The 22,274-nt window shown below is 40.6% G+C and overlaps 1 protein-coding gene across 2 annotated transcripts in view; it reads right to left on the reverse strand.

The window, feature by feature from the left end:
* Positions 1-4,136: 4,136 nt before the first annotated feature.
* Myo3a (myosin IIIA) overlaps positions 4,137-22,274 on the reverse strand; it is a 224,397-nt gene continuing 206,259 nt past the window's right edge. The window contains exons 31-35 of one of the 2 annotated variants that reach the window (XM_048812677.1): positions 18,203-18,309; positions 17,710-17,763; positions 16,232-16,272; positions 14,590-14,733; positions 4,137-4,837 (exon numbers count right to left, since the gene is read on the reverse strand). In XM_048812677.1, coding sequence (XP_048668634.1) covers positions 4,702-4,837; positions 14,590-14,733; positions 16,232-16,272; positions 17,710-17,763; positions 18,203-18,309 — 482 coding nt within the window. In that variant the 3' untranslated portion in view covers positions 4,137-4,701. The remainder of the gene's footprint in view (positions 4,838-14,589; positions 14,734-16,231; positions 16,273-17,709; positions 17,764-18,202; positions 18,310-22,274) is intronic. The other variant, XM_015495223.2, reaches the window with a different exon arrangement.

A 22,274-nucleotide genomic window follows, 5' to 3' on the forward strand; every position in this document is an offset into this window, starting at 1 on the left:
GGGAGAGAGATAGGGAACTGAATCCTTACGGTGCGAGGCAGAAAGTACACTTAAGCTGGAGACAGAATGGGGCGTGCACGCGCGCCCCAGAAGAGCTAGCGTCTTGTGATGGTAGCTGCCCAGGCGCGCTGTCCAGGGTCCTACTGCGATCGACAGTGCGCTGGCCTTAGAGCGGGGCGGACCTGGGACAATGTGGCGACCTAGACGAGTTTTACACATGTACCGATTAGCGTATTGTTTGAGGTCTGGCTCTGGCTGCCGGGAAGGAAACGCGGTTCCCTGGCCCTCTCCCTCCAAGCGGGTGAGGAGGTCGCTGCGACCTCAAGAGCTCAAGCCGGTCAGGCCAAAATCTGGCGCAATTCAGAAGCTGGGAAGGGTATAATGGGGGAAGGGCGTCTAAGTGCAGAAGGGCTCATTTCAGCTCCTAAGTAGAATCTAATGCGTGCCTACTGAGCCGTGCTGGCCCTGGAGCATGCCATTCCTGAGCAGCGAAGCGCTGGACCCACCGTCCAGGTTTTGAGTGACGGCTGGGGAGAAAGACTGCTGATTGAGGCAATTAAAATCCACGCTGGAGTCTATCACTCAGGACCTTGGGCTGGGGGAAAAAATAAATAAAACGAACGGAAACTTCTTGGAAGGGAGTGGGGAGAGCAACCAGAGCCTGCTGGATTGAAGGTTGATGGGGGATGGGATCCGGTCGTTTGATGACCTTGGTCCACAGAGGCTTAAAAGGGCCAGCTTTACCTGTGACTGGAATTTGTATATGCGTGGGAGGGGTGCACACTGTTTCTAACTAAGCAATTTGGGCTTCCCAAATCCTAAGGGAAAAAAACCTGCTTGGCCCTTCATTTTAGGGGGCCTCAAAACAATAACCCCCTCCCCCTGCCCCAAGGTAATCTTCAGGTTAGGGGGGTACCAGGGAGGACAAGATTGGCTGCCTCTGAGGCTTGGTGGGAAAGAATCCTTTTCTAATAAATATGAGAAGGTCAGAGTCTTTTCTTGTCTGATGATTTTCTTTATCTAAAAATGGTTAAACAGGGTAGGTGCTCCAAAGATTTGCGGCCAGCAGATTTCCCCTTGCCTTCTTTTGGCAATGGAGAGTGGATATCAACTTTTACAACTGGCAGCTGGGGGTGGGGAGGGGGGAGAGAGAGAGAGAGAGAGAGAGAGAGAGAGAGAGAGAAAAGAAAAGAGAAGAGAAGAGAAGAGAAGAGAAGAGAAGAGAAGAGAAGAGAAGAAGAGAGAAGAGAGAAGAGAGAAGAGAAGGAGTATATGGCTCTGGCGGAAAGGAGATGTGTTCAGCCTCTCCTGGTGTCTGAGTTTCCTGAGTCCTGTTGGATCTCAGGTCATTCCCATTGTGTTCACAAGCATTTTTTCTCTGTCTTTAGAACCAGTCACCAAAGCTGTTACCAAAGCAGAGACCCTTGGATCCTCAGTCTTGGCTACCATCCCTGGATCCTCCTTTAGGAGGGGCGTCTTGGGGCTCGCGATGGCCACATACCGGCCCAAATTTTGTTTCCCTGGATATGCTACACTCTGGTCAATTCTCTTCACTAAGCTTTGTCTTCTTTCCACGTGCCTAATCCAGCTGATTTGGAGGATCCACACTGTGGCTGTGGGACCCAGGAATGGGAGTAGGGGCGGTTACTGTCTGGGTCCTGACCAAGGGGTGGAGCTGAGCTGGCTCTAGCAAGAAGCCTCGACTAGGCGGCTGCGAGAGTGCAGCGGCCTTGAACCTAGATCTCAGCTCCGCCCCTTTCAGGAGCTCGGTTTCCGAAGCTCCACTTAACAAAGGTTACAAGTCCAAGGAAGCAGAGACTTCTTGGTCCGGTCGTCTGAGCTGCGGGAAGGTCAGCTCCGCAGTTGTCTCTCGCGCCTCTCAAATACGAGTCGACGAACCTAGTTCTTTGTTTAAATCCACGCTGAGTCCTGCACATAGTTCTCTCCAAGCCAGCAGGCTGGGGTTGCAGGACTTTTCTACTATGGATGAGTGGTTGGAAATTTTTTAAAAAGGTTCTTAAGAAAACAAGCGTTTAACGCGCGCGCGCAAACACACACACACACACACACACACACACACACAACCAAACAAAAAACAACAACAACAACAAAAAAAACCCGAGGAAGAAACGGATATTTTAAAAGATGAAGGCAGAAATCTCAACATCCGAATTTAACTGATTTTTTTTCTAAACAATGACTTAAAATTGCTACTGTTTAAGCGCCATCGAATCCAGCCCCCAAGTACTCTGCATCTGCTGGTGGTATTTAACATTTTTTAAAATTTTACTTAAATCCCCTACTTCAGATGCAGACGGGAATCTGGTTTGTCCTTCCTTAACGCCATCTCTCCCCCTCCCCGCCCCCCGTTTACAACGCAATTTGCTTTGTAAAGAATTTCATTTCGCAGAAAAGCCCATTGCTCCCTCTCTTAGGCTCGGGGTTGGCGATAACAAAAGAGTGAAGGGAGGTAATAATTACAGTCATTAGTTCACAAAGGAGGCAGCCACCGACTGGTTAGAGAAGGTGGGCCAGCGCTGGGGAAAAGCTTTGGAAAGGAAGGCCTTTCCGAATAGGGGGACAGACCCAATGCTCCAAGGGAAGTCCGCCGGGCACGGTTTACTTGCTGTGACCTATTTCTTGTCCATAGGTTACCCAGAGATCGTGTCGTAGCCCGGGCCAAAGAAAAACTATCTGGTACAAGTTTTCCCTTGTGTCCTTTTTTCAGTGTTTAAATGTGGAGGGACAGAGGAAGGAGGAGGGATGCTAAAAAAAGAGGGAGAAAGAAAAAGGAAACAAATACATTGCAACATTTCACCAAAGCATTGGCCATTCTCTTTTCCAGTCTCACTTAAAAAACAAAAACAAAACAAAACAAAAAACCCTGTGGGGAAGGGCTAGGGGAGAAATAGGGAATTTAGGGATAATAGCTGATGCCTCCCTGTCCAGCAAAGGAAGAGCTGATTCCGGGGCTCTCGGTTCTGCAGGGGTCACGTGGGAAGCTTGGGTTGAAGAATGGGCCTTGCAGCGAAGAGCTCAGTCCTCTTGAAGGCACCTACCTGTGGAGGGTCTCCTGGTGGTGGTTGGGTAGGTACGTAGTTGTAGATGGGGCTGGGCCACCTCAAGGTGGACCCTTGAGCCTACCCCTAGAACCAGCTACATGCCCTGCCGAGCTGGTTTTGTTGGTGCTAGGTTCAGGTCTGACAGCTTCCGTGGTCCACACAACCGGGGGTGACTCGTTTCTTGGGTCCCAAGCCCTAGAGTGGTCACAGCGCTAACTCAGGAAAGGAGCAGGGCCTACAGAACATTTGAACTGGAGGTTTGTCCCAGTTCCAGCTGGAGATTTTCCTGGGACTGGACTTCGGCAAAATGGAGAGTGTGCACAAGTCCAGTCTCTGGGGAGCGTTGGGAGCTAACTCTCTGATGAGACTATTACAACCCGTGGAGAAGTGGCGCAGCAAACATTATCACCTCCCACCGCCTCCCCATCTCTTGTCAACTCCCAGCATTTTCCCAGTCTTCTGGCTTGAGCCCCAGGGTACAGGAGCTGAGGGTACTCCTGGAAAGGACGAGTCCCCGCCAGAACACTTCTTCAGATTCAGTGGTTCATGGAATCACTTCGCCATCCTTCCTCCCACTTTTCCAGGCTGCAGAGACCTGAAGGATGTCTTTTCTAGAAAGTCTTAACCCGGTTTTTAAATTAAGTTGCAGTCAACTGCTGAATGCAGACCTCTTCCCATTCACTACTCTTCCCCCTCAACTTAAGTACACCCAAATTCGGAGCGGTGGAGATTGCCCCAAATCTCAGAGTAGGTGAATGTAAAGCCTGACAGTTCTCCTCAGTGATATGGCTGGAATTTTTCTAGGCAAGACTAAAGGAAGCCACACTGATTAGGAAAGCAGCACGTTTGTGTGTGGTGTTGGGGGTCTGGAGTTTTGTTTGGAGGTCGTGTTTTCATGACAAATGCGGGGGGAATTAATTTAGATTGTGTGTGTTTGAGGTGGTTGGGGAGGGCGTTTGCTAATGGCGACTGGGGACACCTCTGCTCTTGTCTCTGGGAGCTGCCACCAGCACTCTATATACAGCAGAAGCGGGGCCCCAAAGCGAACTTGATGAGCCTGCTCTGCAAACCACGGATTTTTCAAGGCGCTTCCTTTTTATTCAGCAATCTTAATGACCACGAGAAAGGAAAGCTCAGTTTGAGATGAAATTCACCTTCTTTGCTCCCACCCGGGCTTTGTTCTGGAAGACTCATCCCACCCGAAATTGTCCAGTAGGCCTGAGACGGTTGTTTGCAATAAAGGAAAAAAAAAATCTTTGATGTCACCCAAAATGAGAGAGGGGCTGATGTCAGCTCAGATGCAGCCAGATTCACAGAAAGGGTCTCAAACAAATGAACAGATACATTAGGGAAATAGGGACAGGGCTGCTCCAACTCAAGGGCTGTTGAGAGAGGGGAGTGCGGGGTCGGGGAAGGGTCTTCAGGGTGCAGCGCCTGGGGCTTCCCAAGGGCTCCTCCTTCTGGGCACGCGAGGCTGACCCCAGCATTTGAGGGGCACGCGCAGCGGGCAGCCCCTACCGAGGTCAAGCACTGGGTTTCAGTCCCTGGAGGTGCCAGCGCCCCAGACTTCCCCGCTTTGCTCCCTGTGGTCCCTCAGGCTTGAGCACTTTCCGACCGTGGCAGCCTCTCAACAGCTGCGCTACAACTGCTCTACCAGGCGCCGGCGCTGGGAGGTTTTGCGCAGGAGCCTCCTGTAGTCGTAGGGGCTGGCCGCTGGCCCGGTCTCCTCCTGCTCTTCTTCCTGCTCCTCCTCCGAACTCTCCGCTGCCCAGCATCTGCGAGCGAGATCCAGGAGTGTCAGAGCCCCCACCCAGCGCAGTGCCTCCGACCCACCCCTAATTAGGCAGTTCCTCTTCCTGGCACTTTCCACCAACCCTGTGCCTTTAAGAAAGACACCATCTAAAGGTCTGGCTAGGTGCTGGGGTTGTGGCTCAGTGGTAGAATGCTTGCCCAGCACGTGTGAGGCCCTGGGTTCCTCCCTCAGCACCACATACAAATAAAATAAAATAAAATAAAAGTATTGTGTCCAACTACAACTAATATATATATATATATATATATATATATATATATATATTTAAATTTCCGGCTAATGGCTAAATGTATCTGCCATAATTCTCTCAGCAGGTTTTCAAAATGGAGTCCAGTGACTTTATGTTTGGATGAGAGCTACACAAAGCATCAGAAGGCATAGATCAAAAAGACAAACTTCTTTTAGGATAAAAATAATTCACAACCAATAAGCCACCTATTTATTTTAGTACTTTGATTTTTTAGTTGTGGTTGACACAGTATCTTTATTTTATTTATTTTTACGTGGTACTTAGGATCCAACCCAGGGCCTCGCAAGTGCTAGGCCAGCGGTATACTGCTGAGCCATTACCCCAGTCCCCAGTAGTTTGATTTTAAATACACTCTGGTCAAAGGGGAAACCTGGAGATGCCTAATCAGATACTCACATTTTGAGTTGTAAAACTGCCTTAATATTTTTCAAAATATTCCTCTAAATCTGACCATTCTGTTACACAGGATCTCTCTGCCCTGTTGTTTTTTCAGTTTTAATATTTTCAGTGAGGCTGTCTAGCCAGCTTTCCTGGATCACTGCTGGGAAACTGCCAATGTTTCTCTTTAGATTCTGAAGTTTGCCTGGGGAAGTGGGGTGCTCTCAAAGATGCAACTACACAGATTCATTCATTTAGCACCCACCAAGTGCTGGGCAATGCTGTAGGTGATGGGTGAACAAAAGTCCCCATTTTCATGGAGTTTTAAATCTAGGGTGGCAGAGAAGCATGAACAATTTAAAAATGATGAGAGGTGCTATATAGAAAATCAAAGCAGGATAAAGAGGAGCCTGAGGGTTGTGCTATAATGTCATTTATTTCATAGATGATGGTCTCTATTAAGGAGACATTTGAAGAGAGGCCTGCAGTTAAAAGAGTGACTGAGTCTTGCAGAAGAGCAGTTATTCCAGGAGGATAGAGCAACCAATGGAAAAGTCCCAGGACTTCAGTGTACATATTGTGTTCAAGGAACAGTAGGGAGGTCACTGTGGCTTGAATGGAATAAACAAAGGGAAGAATAGCAAGAGATGAGCACAGGAATGAGGATAAAATATGGCAGATAACTTAGTGCTTGAAGACCATGACAAGGACTTGGATTTAATTTAAGAGTAAAGAGAAATATTAAGGGGTTCAGAGTAGAGGAATGGCTTATAGAAGAATCTGGCAGCCAGAATGGAATTAGATAGGCATGTTAAAAGACTCTGCAGCAGTTCAAGTAAAACTGACAATGGTTTGGACTAGGCTTATAGAGGAAGAGGTGAGCATGGGCTGGATTCTGTCATACTTGCAAGGTAGAACCGAGAGTTTGCTGATGGTCTGGGACGTGAAAGAGAAATAAAAATGTCCCCAAGACTTCTGGCTTTAACAATGGGAGGATGGAGTTATTTAGTAAGATGGGGAAGACTACAGAGAGCATTTTGGGGAGGGGATAAGGATTTTAGTTTTGGTTATTTTAAGTTTGAGATATTTATTAGACATTCAAGAGGAGAGACTGAGTAGGCAATTGGATGTATGAATCCTGGTGTAGGCCAGAGACTCCAGTTCAGGAATTTCAAGTACATAGATGATATTTACATCATGAGAGTGTGTGTTGATACACACACACACACACACACACACACGCACACACATACATTATCTGGAACATTCTACTATTTCAAGTTGAGGACTTATCAGCAAAGGAGAATGAAGACAAGCAGCCAGTGAGGCAAGAGACAAACCAAGAGAAGTAGTGTCTTGGAGGTCAATGAAGAAAGTGTTTAAAGACAAACTGAGAAATCACAGTGTTAAAGGATGTTAATGGGGAAGGATAAGGACTGGGAATAGATCACGGTTTTTGGCAAAATGGAAGTCATTGATGACTTTGACAGGAGCAGTTTCAGTAGAAACCTGAGTTAAGAGGCTCAAGAGAGAATGGAAAGAGAAGATATGGAGGAAGCAATATCTTTGCATATTATTCTTTTGCTATAATAAAGAGAAGAAAAATGGGTAGCCTTAAAGGAACATTAAGGGTGTTTTTTTGGGGGGTTCTGATTTCATCATGCTCACAAATGGCCAGAAATGATTTTATCAAAAGAACCCACATCCAAGATGCAGCAGAGGGGGGGACAACTGCCATACAATATTCTTGAGTGGGTGGAAGGACTTGGATGGAGTGCACAATGGGAAGGTGTGGCTTTAGCTGAGGGAAGTACATGCTTAAGTGGCAAGAAGGCTGGTAGATGTGGTGGTGGAAGCTTGTGTCTATACTCTGCTACTGCTTTCTTTCTTTCTTTTTAAATTAGGTTTTAATTTATATGTGACAGTGGAATGCATTATAATTCTTATTACACATATAGAGTACACTTTTTCATATCTCTGGCTGTATATAAAGTATATTCACACTAATTCATGTCTTCATGCATGTACTTTGGATAATAATGATCATCACATTCCACCATCATTTATAACCCCATGCTCCCTCCCTTCCCCTCCAACCCCTCTGCCCTATCTAGAGTTGTCTATTCCTCCTATTCTCCCTTTCCCTATCCCACTATGAATCAGCCTCCTTATATCAGAAAAAAAACATTTGATATTTGTTTTTTGGGGGGATTGGCTAACTTCACTTAGCATTATCTTCTCTAACTCCATCCATTTACCTGCAAATAACATGATTTTATTCTCTTTTATTGCTGAGTAATATTCCATTGTTTATAAATGCCACATTTTTTTTATCCATTCATCTATTGAAGGGCATCTAGGTTGGTTCCACAGTTTAGCTACTGTGAATTGTGCTTCTATAAACATTGATGTGGCTGGGTCCCTGTAGTATGCTGTTTTTAAGTCCACAAAATTACAATTATCTTATATTAGTCAAAGGTGCCAAAAACATGCATTAGAGAAAAGATAGCCTCTTCAACAAATGGTGCTAGGAAAACTGGAAATCCATATGCAACAAAATGAGATTAAACCCCTATCTCTCACCATGCACAAAACTCAACTCAAAATGGATCAAGGACCTAGGACTAAAACCAGAGACCCTGCATTGAATAGAAGAAAAAATAGGGCCTAATCTCCATCATGTGGTATCAGGTCCCAATTTCCTTAATAAGACTCCTGTGGTGCAAGAATTGAAATTAAGAATCAATAAATGGGATGGATTCAAACTAAAAAGTTGTTTCTTCTCAGCAAAAGAAAAAAATCTGTGAGGTGAATGGAGAGCCTACATCTTGGGAGCAAATATTTACCCCTCACACACCAGGTAGAGCACTAATCTATAGAGTTTATAAAGAACTCGAAAAGTTAAACACCAAAAAAAACAAATAACCCAATCAATAAATGGGCCAAGGACCTGAAGAGACACTTCTCAGAAGATGATATACAATCAATCAGCAAATATATGAAAAAATGTTCATCATGGCTAACAATTAAAGAAATGCAAATCAAAACCACTCTAAGATTTCATCTCACCCCAGTCAGAATGGCAGCTATTATGAAGGGAAACAATAATAAGTGTTGGCAAGGATGTGGGGAAAAAGGCACACTCATACATTGCTGGTGGGACTGCAAATTGGTGCAGCCAATATGGAAAGCAGTATGGAGATTTCTTGGAAAATTGGGAATGGAACCACCATTTGACCCAGCTATCCCCCTGCTACTGCTTTCTAGATAAAAAAGGAAAGAAGATTGTCAGCTGCAAGTGTGAAAATTATGAGGATAGAGGAAAGAGAAGCAAATCTTATCGAGTGGACTGGGGAAGGGAATAATGGACTGAGGCCATACATTTTAAGCGAGAATAGATTTAGCTTATCTCTAACCATGTTAAGCTACATGGATGCAGGTACAGATTGGCAGAAAGTGGGTTTACCCAGCATGAACCTGGCATTAGGGTTTGCCAGCTAAATATAATTGAGGTAGAATGAGGCAGGGTCACAGCAGGTACATACAAATGAATGAAAAGAATGATACAAGGAGATGGCTAGAACATTGCCTGCTGGTGGAACACGTCATGCATTTTCTGAATAAGGAATTATAAGAAGAACAAACTTTTGGCAAGATCTTTCAGGGCATTTTGAGCTCAGTGGATACTTGACAGGAGAGGTCTTTTGTTTTATAATGGGTATCATAGACTTATAATAGGTGTCACGGAGTATTCTCCTTTGAGTTACTGACTTGAATTCTCCTATACGAGAATTTAAAAATATTGAGTAGTAATCATTTGCCAGATACATTACACACATTATCTCTAATTCTAAGAATGGAAATGCAAGGTCTTAGATCCTTCCTATCCTCAATCTGCAGATGAGAAAACAGATTCTACATGACAGAGCTAGTAAGGAGTTTTGAATGAGGATCCAGCCCAGATTTATAGGGCCCAGATATGCTTCTTCCACTGTATCCCTTGACCTCTTTTCTGGCCATACTTCTTTCATAATTCTCTCAGCCTCAACTGATATACTCTTGTTCCATCTTACTTTTAAGTATTTCCATTTTCTCCATACCTCTTTTTCATAATTAAAATCTGCATATATCCTTAATAAGCCACATCCTTCAATGCTGCTCAACAGAAACCCCACTGGATTTCATTTTGGGAGGACATAAGAAATGGTCACCACTAATTACCTGCTATCAACTTTTATTTAGAATTCATGAACATTTATTGAAAGAGAAATCAAGAAAACAATTTTAATTATAATAGCTGCAAAAAATAAAACTCTTGAATTTAACCAAGGAGGCAAAATATTTGTGCACTGAAAAGTATAAGACATGAAGGAAATTGAAGAAGGTGAAAGTAAATGGGAATATATATCCCATTTTCATGGATTACAAGGATTAATAATGTTGAAAATGTCTATAACACTCCACATGAGCTACAAATCAAAGCAATCCCTAGTCTAAATTCCAACTTTTTTTTTTAACAGAATAGGAAAAACAATTCCAAATGATTTGCATGGAACCACAAAAGATCCTGTACAGTCAAAACAATCATGATCAATAAGAACAAAGCTGGAGGCATCATACCACCAAATTTCAAGACCTACTACAAGCTATGGCAATACAAACAGACACTGGCATGAAAAAAGACACGCAGAACAATGTAACAGAATAGAGGGCTCAGAAATAAACCTATACATTTATAGTCATTTGGTTTCTGAAAAAAGATGCCAAGAAAACACTAGGAAAAGGAGTTTCTTTAATAAACAGTATTGGGAAAATTGTATATTCACAGGCACAAGAATGATACTAAACTATTATCTCATACCATTTAGAAAATTGAATTAAAAATTTAAACATTAAGACCTGAAACTGTAAACTACTAGAAGAAAACATAGGGGAAAAGCTCCATGACATGCTCTGGGCAGTGATACTTTGGATCTGACACCCAGAGCACAGGTCACAGGAGCAAAACTGGACAAATGGGATCATATCTAATTTAAAAAATTCTGTGGAGCAAAGGAAACAATTATTATAGTGAAGTTATAACCCATGGAATGGGAGTTAATATTTGTGAACCATACATATAACAAGGGGTTAACATTCAAAATATATGTGGAACTCAAACAACTGCACAGCAAGGAAATAAATAACCCATTAAAAAATGGGTAAAGGGCTTGAATAGACATTTCTCAAAAGAAGACATACAAATGGCCAACAGGTATGTGAAAAAAAAGGAGAAGAAGCTCAACATCATTAATCATCAAACCTCAATGAGATATGCCCTCACACTTATAAAGATGGCTGTTATCAAAAAAGATACTAAGTGTTAAGCTGGGTTTTTATGACACATGCCTATAATCCCAGAAGCTTGGGAAACTGAGGCAAGAGGACTGCATGTGCAAGACCAGCCCGAGCAATTTAATGAGACCCTGTATCAAAAAAGAAAAAAAAGAGCAATTGTTGGTGAAGATATAGAAAAAAGGAAACTCCAGCACACTGTTGGTGGGAATGTCAATTAGTACAACTTTATGAAAAGTAGTCTGGAGGGTCGTCAAAAAATTTAAAAAAAGGTACCTATCAAATTATCCCCCAATCCCCTTACTAGGTATATATGCAAAAGATGTGAGGGGAGTACCTTGAAGGCAGATCTGCATTTCCGTGCTCAGGGAAGCACTATTCAAGATAACCAAGGTACTGAATCTACCTAAGAGTTACCAGAGGACGAATGATTAAAAAAATGTATTTTATATACTCAATGGAATACTACTCAGTCATAAAAGAAGGAAATTCTGTTATCTGTGACAATGTCGATAAATTTGGAGGACATTATGCTAAGTCAAATAAGCCCAGACTGGAAAGCCAAGTAACATGTGATCTTGCTTGTATGTGAAATCTAAAACAATCAAGCTTACAGAATCAGTGAATAGAATGGTGGCTACCAGGGCAGGGGCAGGGGAGAGGACTGGGGACATGCTGATCACAGGATGGAAAATCTTACCATGAGTAAGTTCAGTAGATCTATTTTACAACATGGTGACTATAGTTAATAACAATATATGGTATATTTGAAAACTGCCAGAAAAGTAGATTTTAAGTGTTCTCATCATAAAAGCATAAAAGCATGTGAGATGGCGTGTTTGTTAATTAGCTCCATTTAGCTACCCATAATGTGGATATATATATTTCAAAATATCATGTTCTATACCAAAAATGTATATAATTTTTATTCATCAATTAAAAAAGACCATGAGTTCATCTATTCCTCCCATGCTTCCTCTCCCTACCCCACTATGAAAACATTTGGCGTTTGTTTTTTTTGGGATTGACTAACTTCACTTAGCATTATCTTCTCTAACTCCATCCATTTACCTGCAAATGCCATGATTTTATTCTCTTTTAATGCTGAATAATATTCCATTGTGTATATATACCACATTTTTTTTTTATCAATTCATCTATTGAAGGGCATCTAGGTTGGTTCCACAGTTTAGCTATTGTGAATTGTGCTGCTATAAACATTGATGTGGCTGTGTCCCTGTAGTATGCTGTTTTTAAGTCCTTTGGGTATAGACTGAGGAGAGGGATAGCTGGGTCAAATGGTGGTTCCATTCCCAAATTTCCAAGGAATCTCCATACTGCTCTCCACATTGGCTGCACCAATTTGCAGTCCCACCAGCAGTGTATGAGTGGGGAGGGAGCATGATGATCATTATTATCCAAAGTACATGTGTAAAGACACGAATTGGTGTATACTATGTATACAACCAGAGATATGGAAAAGAGTGCTCTATATATGTAATAAGAATTGTAATGCATTCCACTGTTATATAAATAAATAAATAAATAAATAAATAAATAAATAAATAAATAAAAAATAAAAAAAACATGAGACATTCAATTTATCATTGCTATGGGACATCATATTCCTGGGCTTACTCACATCTTCCTGAGTGACGTCAGAACTTGGTGTGTGTGTGGCTGTATTCACATACACCAAGACATTCTTTCTGCAATAACATCATCCAACATATAGTTTAGTCTCAAGTCCACTTGCCCCCAAATGTCTTTCAGAGCCACTTTAAAAAATGTTTTGTTTTTTTCCCCCTATGTTAAAACTAGAATCTTATCAAGGTTCACTCACTGCATTTGGCTGAGTTGTGTCTATAATCTTTAGTTTCAAAAATTCCTTTCTTGGAGTTCCCTTCTTGTTCAGCTTTGCTTATTTTTATTTTTTATTTTTTTAGTGCTGGGATTGAAACCAGGGCCTTACATATGCTAGGCAATTGCTCTGTGAATGCACCATATCCCTACTTCCCGATTTGTGATATCAGTATACTTTCCTCAACCACCAAGTGCCTTGGATGTAAGGACCATTCCTTATGCACCCCTATATCCACCCCTTCCTAAATGCCCAACACAGTGCTTTGAATAAAGTGGCAATATTGAATAGCAGTTAAAGTCATTGAATCTAAAACTGGAGAGTCCTGCATTCAAAATTTCAGGCTCCATCACTTACTATATAGGTGACTATTTGCAGTCTCTAAGTTTGCAGATTTAGCCTCTTTATCTATAAAATGGGGCAATAATACTTACTGTTTCCTCAGCTTGCTGTGAGGATTAAATGAAATAACAGCATAGAGCTAGAACAAATTAAGCATTCAACCAATGTTAGCTGCTGGCATTCTTATTGTAGTGATTACTAAATACATATCCATAAACATAATTTGATAACAGGCAACATTTCAGGGACATAATACTTTTAAAGCAGATGTGTTTCTGTCATTGGGGGAAGAGAAAGAATATTCTGGAGAGGGGGCAGAGTTGCCTGTTAAAATGTGAAGAAGGTAGTCGGTGAAAAACATTGGAGCACAGTGTAAAAACCTTGGGCTTTATTTCACTCACTAGGTATGTGACCTGGAATGAGTTATTTAATCTTTTTGGCACTTGAACTCTGTGGTTAGACTAGCACATCTATAAGCTCCAACATGTTACAGTTCTTGATTTCAAAATGGAAGAATAAAATCTTTTTGGAGACAAGGGATAAAAATGAAAGTTCAGGTAGATTCTGGAAAGCAGATAAAGAGAATAATAGCCACCAAGAATGGAACACCTCTCCTATGCTGCATATTGTGTTAAGTGATTCATCATTTCATTTAATCTCTGCAACAATGTAGTGAGGCAGTTATTAGCAAATCCTTTTGCAGATGTGGACACTGAGGCTTAAAGAGATGGGTAACATGAGCAGGATCGATCATTCAACCACCAAATGGCTTTATCAGGATCCAAATCTAAGACATTCTAACTCTAAAACCTCTGCTCTTAACCATCATGTCACAGTGTAATGAGACGAGTGAGGGGTGCAGAATGTTCTAGGCTGATAGGACGCTGGCTCAGGACTTTTGGATAAACAGCTCCTCATGGCCTGTCATTGCTCCCATTTCTCATATATCATGTTTTTGTCTAATTCTCTCAATCTTAAAACTTAAGAAAGAATTGATGAAGACAGGAAAAAACAAAAACCAAAACCAAAAAAGAATCCCTAAAGTTGCAAATAAGCTGCAAAAGAAGTTACTTAATATTATAAAGTTGTTGGTAGGAGAAAAACTCAAGTTCCAAATACATATTTTTCTATGAATCTTACTCCAAAATATTTCTGATTTGATATTCTGATTCTGAGAAATTATAAACCACAATTAAGAAACCAATAAGGGATTAAATTACCATTTAGAGTTTAACATAGATTTTAGATACGGTATGTTGCAGCTTATCATCCTAACTGACAAACTTTTAAAAAGAGATGCTATTAATAATTACACCAAGAAAACAGGTTTATAAGTAGGTATAAACTGTGATTTTGCTAAGAAAATGAAGATGTTTGATTATGCTACTGCAACATTTATGATTTTTATCTTTAAATATTGTATCCCTTGTGAGAAGCAATATTAAGTAAAACCACTTTGTCATTAGCCCATAAGTAAAGGGAAATTGCTTAAAAACAGAATTGTGAGTGTAAAGTTGAACATGCTGTATTTTAAAATGCAGTTTATTACCTTTCGTTAGCCTTAAAGCATGGACTCTGGAGTTCCTGCTGTTGTCTTGATTCTCTTAAGTTAGGGTTATGGTACTTTGGTCCAGAATGACTGGGCAAAAATTCCTTATAATAGAAATCTTCCAAATCTAATAATTTTCCCTGACTGTAAATGAAACATAACATATCATGACATCAGTGTAATTCTCTATTTACTTAAACTTACAGAATATTTGTCTTCCTTTTTTTTAAGCATTTACTGTAATTTAAGAGTAACACATACAGGTCAATATAAATGAGTCTTGAAATGTGCGAAAACCGTATAAATCATAAATTAAAAAGAAAAACAGACTTGTCATCTCTTACCTGGAATAAAGCACTAACTGCTGGAGCAGCTTTTCCTGGGTCTCTTAGTTTTAACCTGGCATAAAACTAGTAGTTACTAGAACAGCCAGTGATAATGTTGCTCTCATGCATCGGTGTTCACAACTGACCCCAGGGCTGCTATCAGGAAAGCTGGTCTTTATGCACAAGCACAAAGCATTTTTAAAATATATCAGTCCATCAGTACATTGATACACACAAGGTTTTATGATCTTAATTTCCCTCCTTCACAGGGGACCCTCTGGCCTCCTTCTACCTGTTTGTCTTTAGGGAATTTATTTCTGTGCCAGATTCTAATTCCTGAACACCTTATACACACACGGGTGTGTCTCAACCATTTTAATTCTTGGATCTACTCGGGCCAGAGTCTTGCTCCTGTGGTGCTCAGCACCTGTGGTCTGATGGACATCACAGGATGTAAACCAGTAGGTATGGAAATCCACCAGGTCTCACAGGGCTTCTGGATAGATGTTTTTAAAGTTACAGATACCAATTTATAAATGGACTTTCAGGATGCCATCGATTCATAAATAGAAAACTCTGTTCATTCATGCATAAAAGAAGAACCCTCTTTTGTTATTAGCACTGTTCAGAAAGTGGTTGGCATTGATTAAAATAGTGGTATAGGGCTAGTGGTATAGAGAGCTTGCCTAGCATAAGGGCTGCACTGGGTTCGATCCTCAGCACCACATAAAAATAAATAATAAATAAAAGTATTGTGTCCATCCATAACTGAATATTTTTTTTTAAAAAAGCAGTGGCATAATGTTAAAATAGTAGAGTATTGGTTGACTGAAATGTAGGAAAATGAAAATCCCCTGAAGTTAAGTGTGCCACATCTGTAGGTAACACAAATCTTGCTATCCTAACAAACCCATGAAAATAAAAATAAAACATGAGATTTAGCATGTGTTGAAGGAGAAAAAGCAAAAGGAATTTAGGGAAAGAAATTCTGCAAATGTGAGTATGTTCAAATTGCCCAATTAAAACTATTCAATGAACTGAGAAAAGCAAATTCTATATTGGGGATGGTACCCTTTTTAAAAAAAAAAAAAAACATGTTCAAGTCCTTAGAAAATGCTTCTTACAGTGCTGACTCAATATATTTTCAGTGGGAAATATCTTGTAAATTATACATAAACAACACATTTAAAAATATGTTGAAAGCACAGTACTACCAAGTGTATCCACATAATACACAGGATTTTTGACCATAATTTGAACAGTGGATTTATATCTCTGAACAAGAATACTTGTTGAAATCTAGAAGTAATCATTACCTGTCTTTCCTTGGTCTTCGTTTCTCTTCTTGGATTGACTTCTAAAGGGAATAGAATTAAAAAGTTCTAATATATAACACTGTGTCATCATAGTCTGTAATATGATGGCATTAATGGAAGATAGGAAAGAGGGAAGAGTCCAGTGAGTAGATTTATAAATTTATAAAATTACTTGGTCACTCATAAAAGACCACATACTATGTGATTCTAATTGTATGGAATGTACAGAAGAGGCAAATCTATACAGACAAAAAGTGGATTTGTGAAGGCCTAGGGATTGTGGGTAGGGAGTGACTGCTAATGGGTAAGTTTCCTTTTAGGGGTGGTAAAAATCTGGTAAAATTGGTTGTGGTGATGGTTGTACTAAAAGCCATTTACTTGTACGTTTCACATGGCATGCAACTTACATCCCAACAAAGCTGGGTGAGTGTGTACACTTGTGTATAGACATGTCTGTGTGCATCTTAATACAGAAAATGTAAAAAAAAATTAGGCAGTTTGATATTAATTTCGGAGCTAGAGAGAGACCTAAGCTCTCTCTAGCTTAGGAGAGAGATCTAAGCTCTCTTAGCTAGGGAAATAAAAGGAGAAGAGCTCACATGATCAAATTCTGGGCAACAACAAGAGGGTGAGAAGCCTTCTGAAGAAACTCAAGAGATATCACCAGAGTATAGGGGAAGGACTCTGACTAAGGTGGAGTCATGTGTGAGCTTCATTGTATCTTGGGAGATGGAAAATCTGTTCTCAACAAATTCTCTGGGTTCTAGCACATTTTTCTGGGTTCTCTGTGGCATGGAGAAGAGTTGCTCCTCTCTGTGGCAATCAGGAGTGAGTAAATCAGTATTGCAAATGGAGGGCCCATGGAGGGAAAGAGACCTGGGACCGTGAGAGGATGCCACTCCCTGGCAGAGTTTCAAGTAGTTAAATATGACCAGTGGACATGGAAGGACCAGGATATGAAGCTGAAGAGCAGTCCCAGGTCCAACAAAGAAGGTCTTGGAAGGAATCTGGACTGTATACTAATGGAGCTGCTGAGTCATTAAAGGGCCTATCAAAGGAGGAACAAAATCAAAATTATGGTTTAGAAAAATTTTCTGATGTAGCTTGAGCGTGGGGTGGAGTCGGGGGTGAGATGAGAAGCAGTTAGGGGGGCTGGAAATACTCCAGGTGAGAAATGATGTTGATCTGAATTAGGGTAGATGCTGTGAGGTTACAGAAGGAAGATGAACTGCAGAGAGCTTTTGTCCATAGACATCAGTTTAGAGCAATGGATCAGGTATGAAAGGGAGAAGCAAGATTCGGGATGACTTCCAGGATCTTGGTTTAGAAAACCAAGTGGACAACAGTGGGATTTATGGAGAACAGGAACATGAGAGCAAGGGCCACCTAGCAGGGGTGATGTTAGTGAGTTCCCATCTAGAGCAAACTGTGAATGGAGTCAGAAGACCTCGTAAAATTAGTGGCCCACACATGCTTACCTGTGTCTTGGGATCCTGAACCATGAGATGTGGATATGACATTAAAGGCTGCTTCTAGGATTAGATATTACAGTGAATGTGAACAAGCAAATCTTTAGGCCTATAATTTAAGGTGTTCAATGAATGTCCCCTTCTCTTTCACCATAACCCACCCATTTGCATTCCTTAATGCACGCCCTCTGTAGACAGCTCCAGTCATGATGGCTTTCCCTTTCTGGGTTGATATTTACATATAAGCTCAGATTCATGACCAGCAAAGAGAGTTGCTGGGAGAACACAGTGGGTATAGGACCACAGGAGAGGTCTGGACCATGAGGAAGAGGGGTGAGAGGACAGGAAAGTGCCCAGACACTCAGCTGGGGGAAAGTCAGTGAAGAGGCAACCCAGAGGTATCTCTGGTTTGCCAGGCCTTTCTCTGTGACAGTGTGCCGGATGCAGCACACTGGCCTTCAGAACATACTCTGGCTCCCGTGGGTAAGAGTGAGCCACTTACATGTAGTAGATAATAGTATGTGGAATCTTCGGGGTTATTTAATGTCTTGGGTTTCCGGGGTCGTCTTGGGGGTCTCAATATTTTTGGTTCTTCTCCTTTAGAGATACCTATAAGGAAGGAGATCATGAACAAATATTTAAGTACAAAGACTTTTATCATGAAATGTTTTCCTTTTGGGGTAAATAAGAATTTATATGAGACAACTGAGGTGAAAACTAGGAGGAAGAGGAAATGTGTTCCCACACCAACCCTTGCTATATTCCTCACCTCATACTATCTTCTAATTGTCTTGAGAGCTAAGGGAAAGAAACAAAGAGGAAGAAAAGTAATGTGGAGTAGGGTACACCAATTCATAGGATGGAGGAGGAGGACAAAGTCGGCAGAAAAATTATTCATTTTTATATTTTTGGTGATGATGGGGATTGAACACAGGATCTTGCACATACCAGGCAAGTGCTCTACCAGTGACTATTCAGTCCCATAAAACATTCTTAAAAGGGTCATTATATTCATACAACATCTGCTATTCCTTCATGCCCCCTTCTATGACACAGGTGAGGTGGCCCAACCATTCAAGCCCTGGGTGATCTTCATTTTAAAGCACCATCTGCTTATGGCCCAAATGAGCAGACTGCTCATTTGTAGGGTTGACATGTTTTTAGATGCCTAATCTATCTTTCATGAAAATTTAGAAAGACAAACCCTTAGAATTTTTGGATTCGATTTAAAAATACTGACCAAGAAGGAACACATTTGGTCATCTTTTCCTGCTCTCTCTGCCAGTATGGCCAACTTCATAAAGCTAGAGCAACAGAACTCCTGATGATCTACATGCTTGGTTGCTTATGTTCATGACAAATGGCGTTATATTTACAGAACTAATAGGGCCTCTCACTGAATATTTCTAGTTTTCAAGACTCTTAAGCACCCCATCTACCAACTGCAGTTGTAGAGAATGGCTACTTGACAACTACATCAGGATCAGGGGGAGAGGTGGGTCTGGGTGCTGCTAGAGAATGGTGCATTCAACATATATCTGAGCATATATTTCTTAGCAAGACTTTAAGGGCAATAGATCATTATTGCAAATAATAAAGGGACAGCAATAGTTTCCAACCCACAAATGAAGAAATACAGAGAGAAACTGAATCATCCCCAAACATACTAATCCAATCAAGTTAAATCTATTCAAGTCAATGAATATATAATACTTAGTATATATAAACAACTATGGGAGGGTCAATCAGCTCCAATTAGCATGAAAGACTCAGATGTCTAACTTTCTAGTCTCATACCCAGCCTGCTAGGTGAGCGTATTTGTCACAACAGCACTTGTAGTCTAATAGTATCCAGTTCACTTATTTCAAAATGTGTGGGAAATTACAGGACGATTAAAGAAGATCAAGTCATTAGGAGGACTTTTTAAAGGTGAACTGCATGGACCAAAGCTAACCAGAGACAATCACAATAACCATAGTTTACTGCCCTTTTTTGAATAAAACAAAAGAAAATGAGTTAGTTATTAAGAGAATTATGTTAACAGGGATTAATAATAGCCTAGATACTTTTCTAATCAATACTTGGGATTTATCTCTCATTCTCTCTTCCTTCTCCATAGGAACAGGACAAGGAGCTGGAGGGAGAAAAAATATCTGTATATCTAGATCCTGTCATAGACTGTCCTAGACAAAAGATGGTAAAGCTTTCATTCTTGCTAACACCCCAAATAGTAGTATTTTATATTTTTCTTTCTTTTCATTATCCCAGTGTTGATCCTTAAACAACTTCTATTTGCTCTTGCAATTTTTTTTCATTTTTTAAAGTGTCTTGATCATATCCACTTATCTCATTTGAATCTGAATGGCAAGAAACATGAAAATACAGTATCTAGTTAGTGTATATTCTTACTATTTTTAGAGACATTTCAAAGTGGTCTGTGACTAAATTTTAACTTGGCTCTAATACTATTTCAAATCTGGATTAAAATACCAGCACCTTACTATTGTAACACAAATGAAATTGAAGACGGCAAAGAATCTTATTAAATGCCACAAGAGTGAAAACCAGAAAAGACATTTCTGGTAATACAGGAATTCTTGATCTTGTCTCCATTTGTTCATCAAATGATCCCTATTCAATCTGATTTCAGTTACAAAGACTCTATTGAAAAATGCCTTCTTGAAGGTCAAAGGTACACTTCATTGACAAATCTGAAGGCCCTTTATCTGTCCTTATTATCTCTGACTTCCTCATCACTGAGCATTATCGACCACCTCTTGCCTTCCCAACAGAGGATGATGAGGTTTCTGAAGACAGATGCCTTATTTATTTTTGTATTCCTAGCACTTAAGGGAATGTTTGACATACAATAAGGGCTTAATAAAAGTTCATCCTGAATTCCTGCAGTTTGTACCAACTACTCCATGCTGACGAATTACTAATGCTCACCTCAGATTTGACCTTTCCCCCTACAAGAGCCCCTGCCCTAATTTCTTATTCCCAATAAATACTTCTATCTTGAACTTCAGACTCAAATGAACCAATGGTCCTCTTTTTCTCCAAAATTCTGTTCCCTACAATTTCAATGGCACCATTGTTTGTTGTCTTGGTTCAAAATACTTTGTCCCTTTGCCTTAGCCTTCTTGCCTTCCTACAATGAATAACTTCTGCCCATTTTTTGACACATTCTTTGAAATGTCTAATATTCATCTCCCGTTCTGTTTAGTTGCTACTGCACCACTCTGGACCCACTCACCCATATGATCATTGTGTCAGTCTTAATCTGGTCTCCATGCTTTATTTCACAATCATAAATCAGATTTTTTTCTATCTTAAATATTATTTCAATTATAAAATTTCATTTTTAAAAAAATTATGATGGCTCTTTTTTTTTAAACTAGACTTCTCCTAAATCCAGGTTATGTACAATCTCAGCAGTTCTGATTTTATGTCTTATTTATCCCCAAAATGAACTACCTCTTCTCTTTAGTCTAATAACCGCATGAGAATCCCAACACATTTTGTAGCCATAACTTTGCTTGTTCTCATCTTCTCATAGAAGAGCTTTTTATCACCTCACTGATCCATCAAGTGTCCTTCAGTGCCCATCTCTGGCCTTTGTTCTCCCTTCCAGGAAGCCTTCAATGATCTCCCTCTCACTGATAGCTAATGGTGCTTGCTGATTGTATAAAACATTTGAAACTCATTATGGAATAAATTGTGCCCCCTTAAAATCTGCATCTTGGAATGTGAGCATCTTTGGAGACAGGGGTTTTAAACAGGAAATCAAGTTAAGATGAGGTCAGTCACAGCTAATCCAACAGGACTGGTATCTTTATAAAGAGAAGAAGTTCAGACCTAGACACTTTTGTACAGAAGGAGGACCAAGTGAGGATTCAGGGAGAACGTGGCCATCTACCAAGCAAGGGGGGAGGCTCTAAGGAAATGGACCCTGCTGACATTGGACTTTGAGTCCCTAGAACCATGAGAAAATATATTTATGTGGTTTAAGCTACTAAGTCTATAGTAGTTTGTTATGTCAGCCCTGGAAACCTCATTTAAAACCTAAACCCACACTTCTTACCATCTACAATTTTTATCTATGATTTTGTGAAAACAGTTGGAACAGAAGTTTCTGGATGGAGAGGGTAATAACTCAGGTTTTGGTGTCCTCCTGCCTCCTCATGGGTGGGCCACATGCTTTAGGTGTTTTGAGATGCGAAGGGTATTGCTTCCATTTTAGCTTAGAGGCACAGTGCTAAGTGAATAGTACACACTGAATATACTTTTGTTAACTAGATCAACAAACTGTCACATATAGAAAAATTAATTCCTTAGGCTTTAAAGACAAATAGAAATTAGAAAATCAATAAAATTCTTGGAGGGAAATCCAAGAGAATCCATTATGAACAATCTAGGGGAGTAAATGTCTTCATTCAAATTTAGAAGTCATAAGAAAGTTTACATATTTGCCTATTAAAAACAGATGGGGGGGTTGGGGTGTTGCTCAATGATAAAGCACTTGACTAGCATGCTTGATGCCCTGGGTTCAATCCTCAAGAACCCCCCCCCC

This window comes from Marmota marmota, unplaced genomic scaffold (genome assembly GCF_001458135.2).
Source record: "Marmota marmota marmota unplaced genomic scaffold, marMar, whole genome shotgun sequence".
In the NCBI taxonomy this organism is placed as follows: Eukaryota; Metazoa; Chordata; class Mammalia; order Rodentia; family Sciuridae; genus Marmota; species Marmota marmota.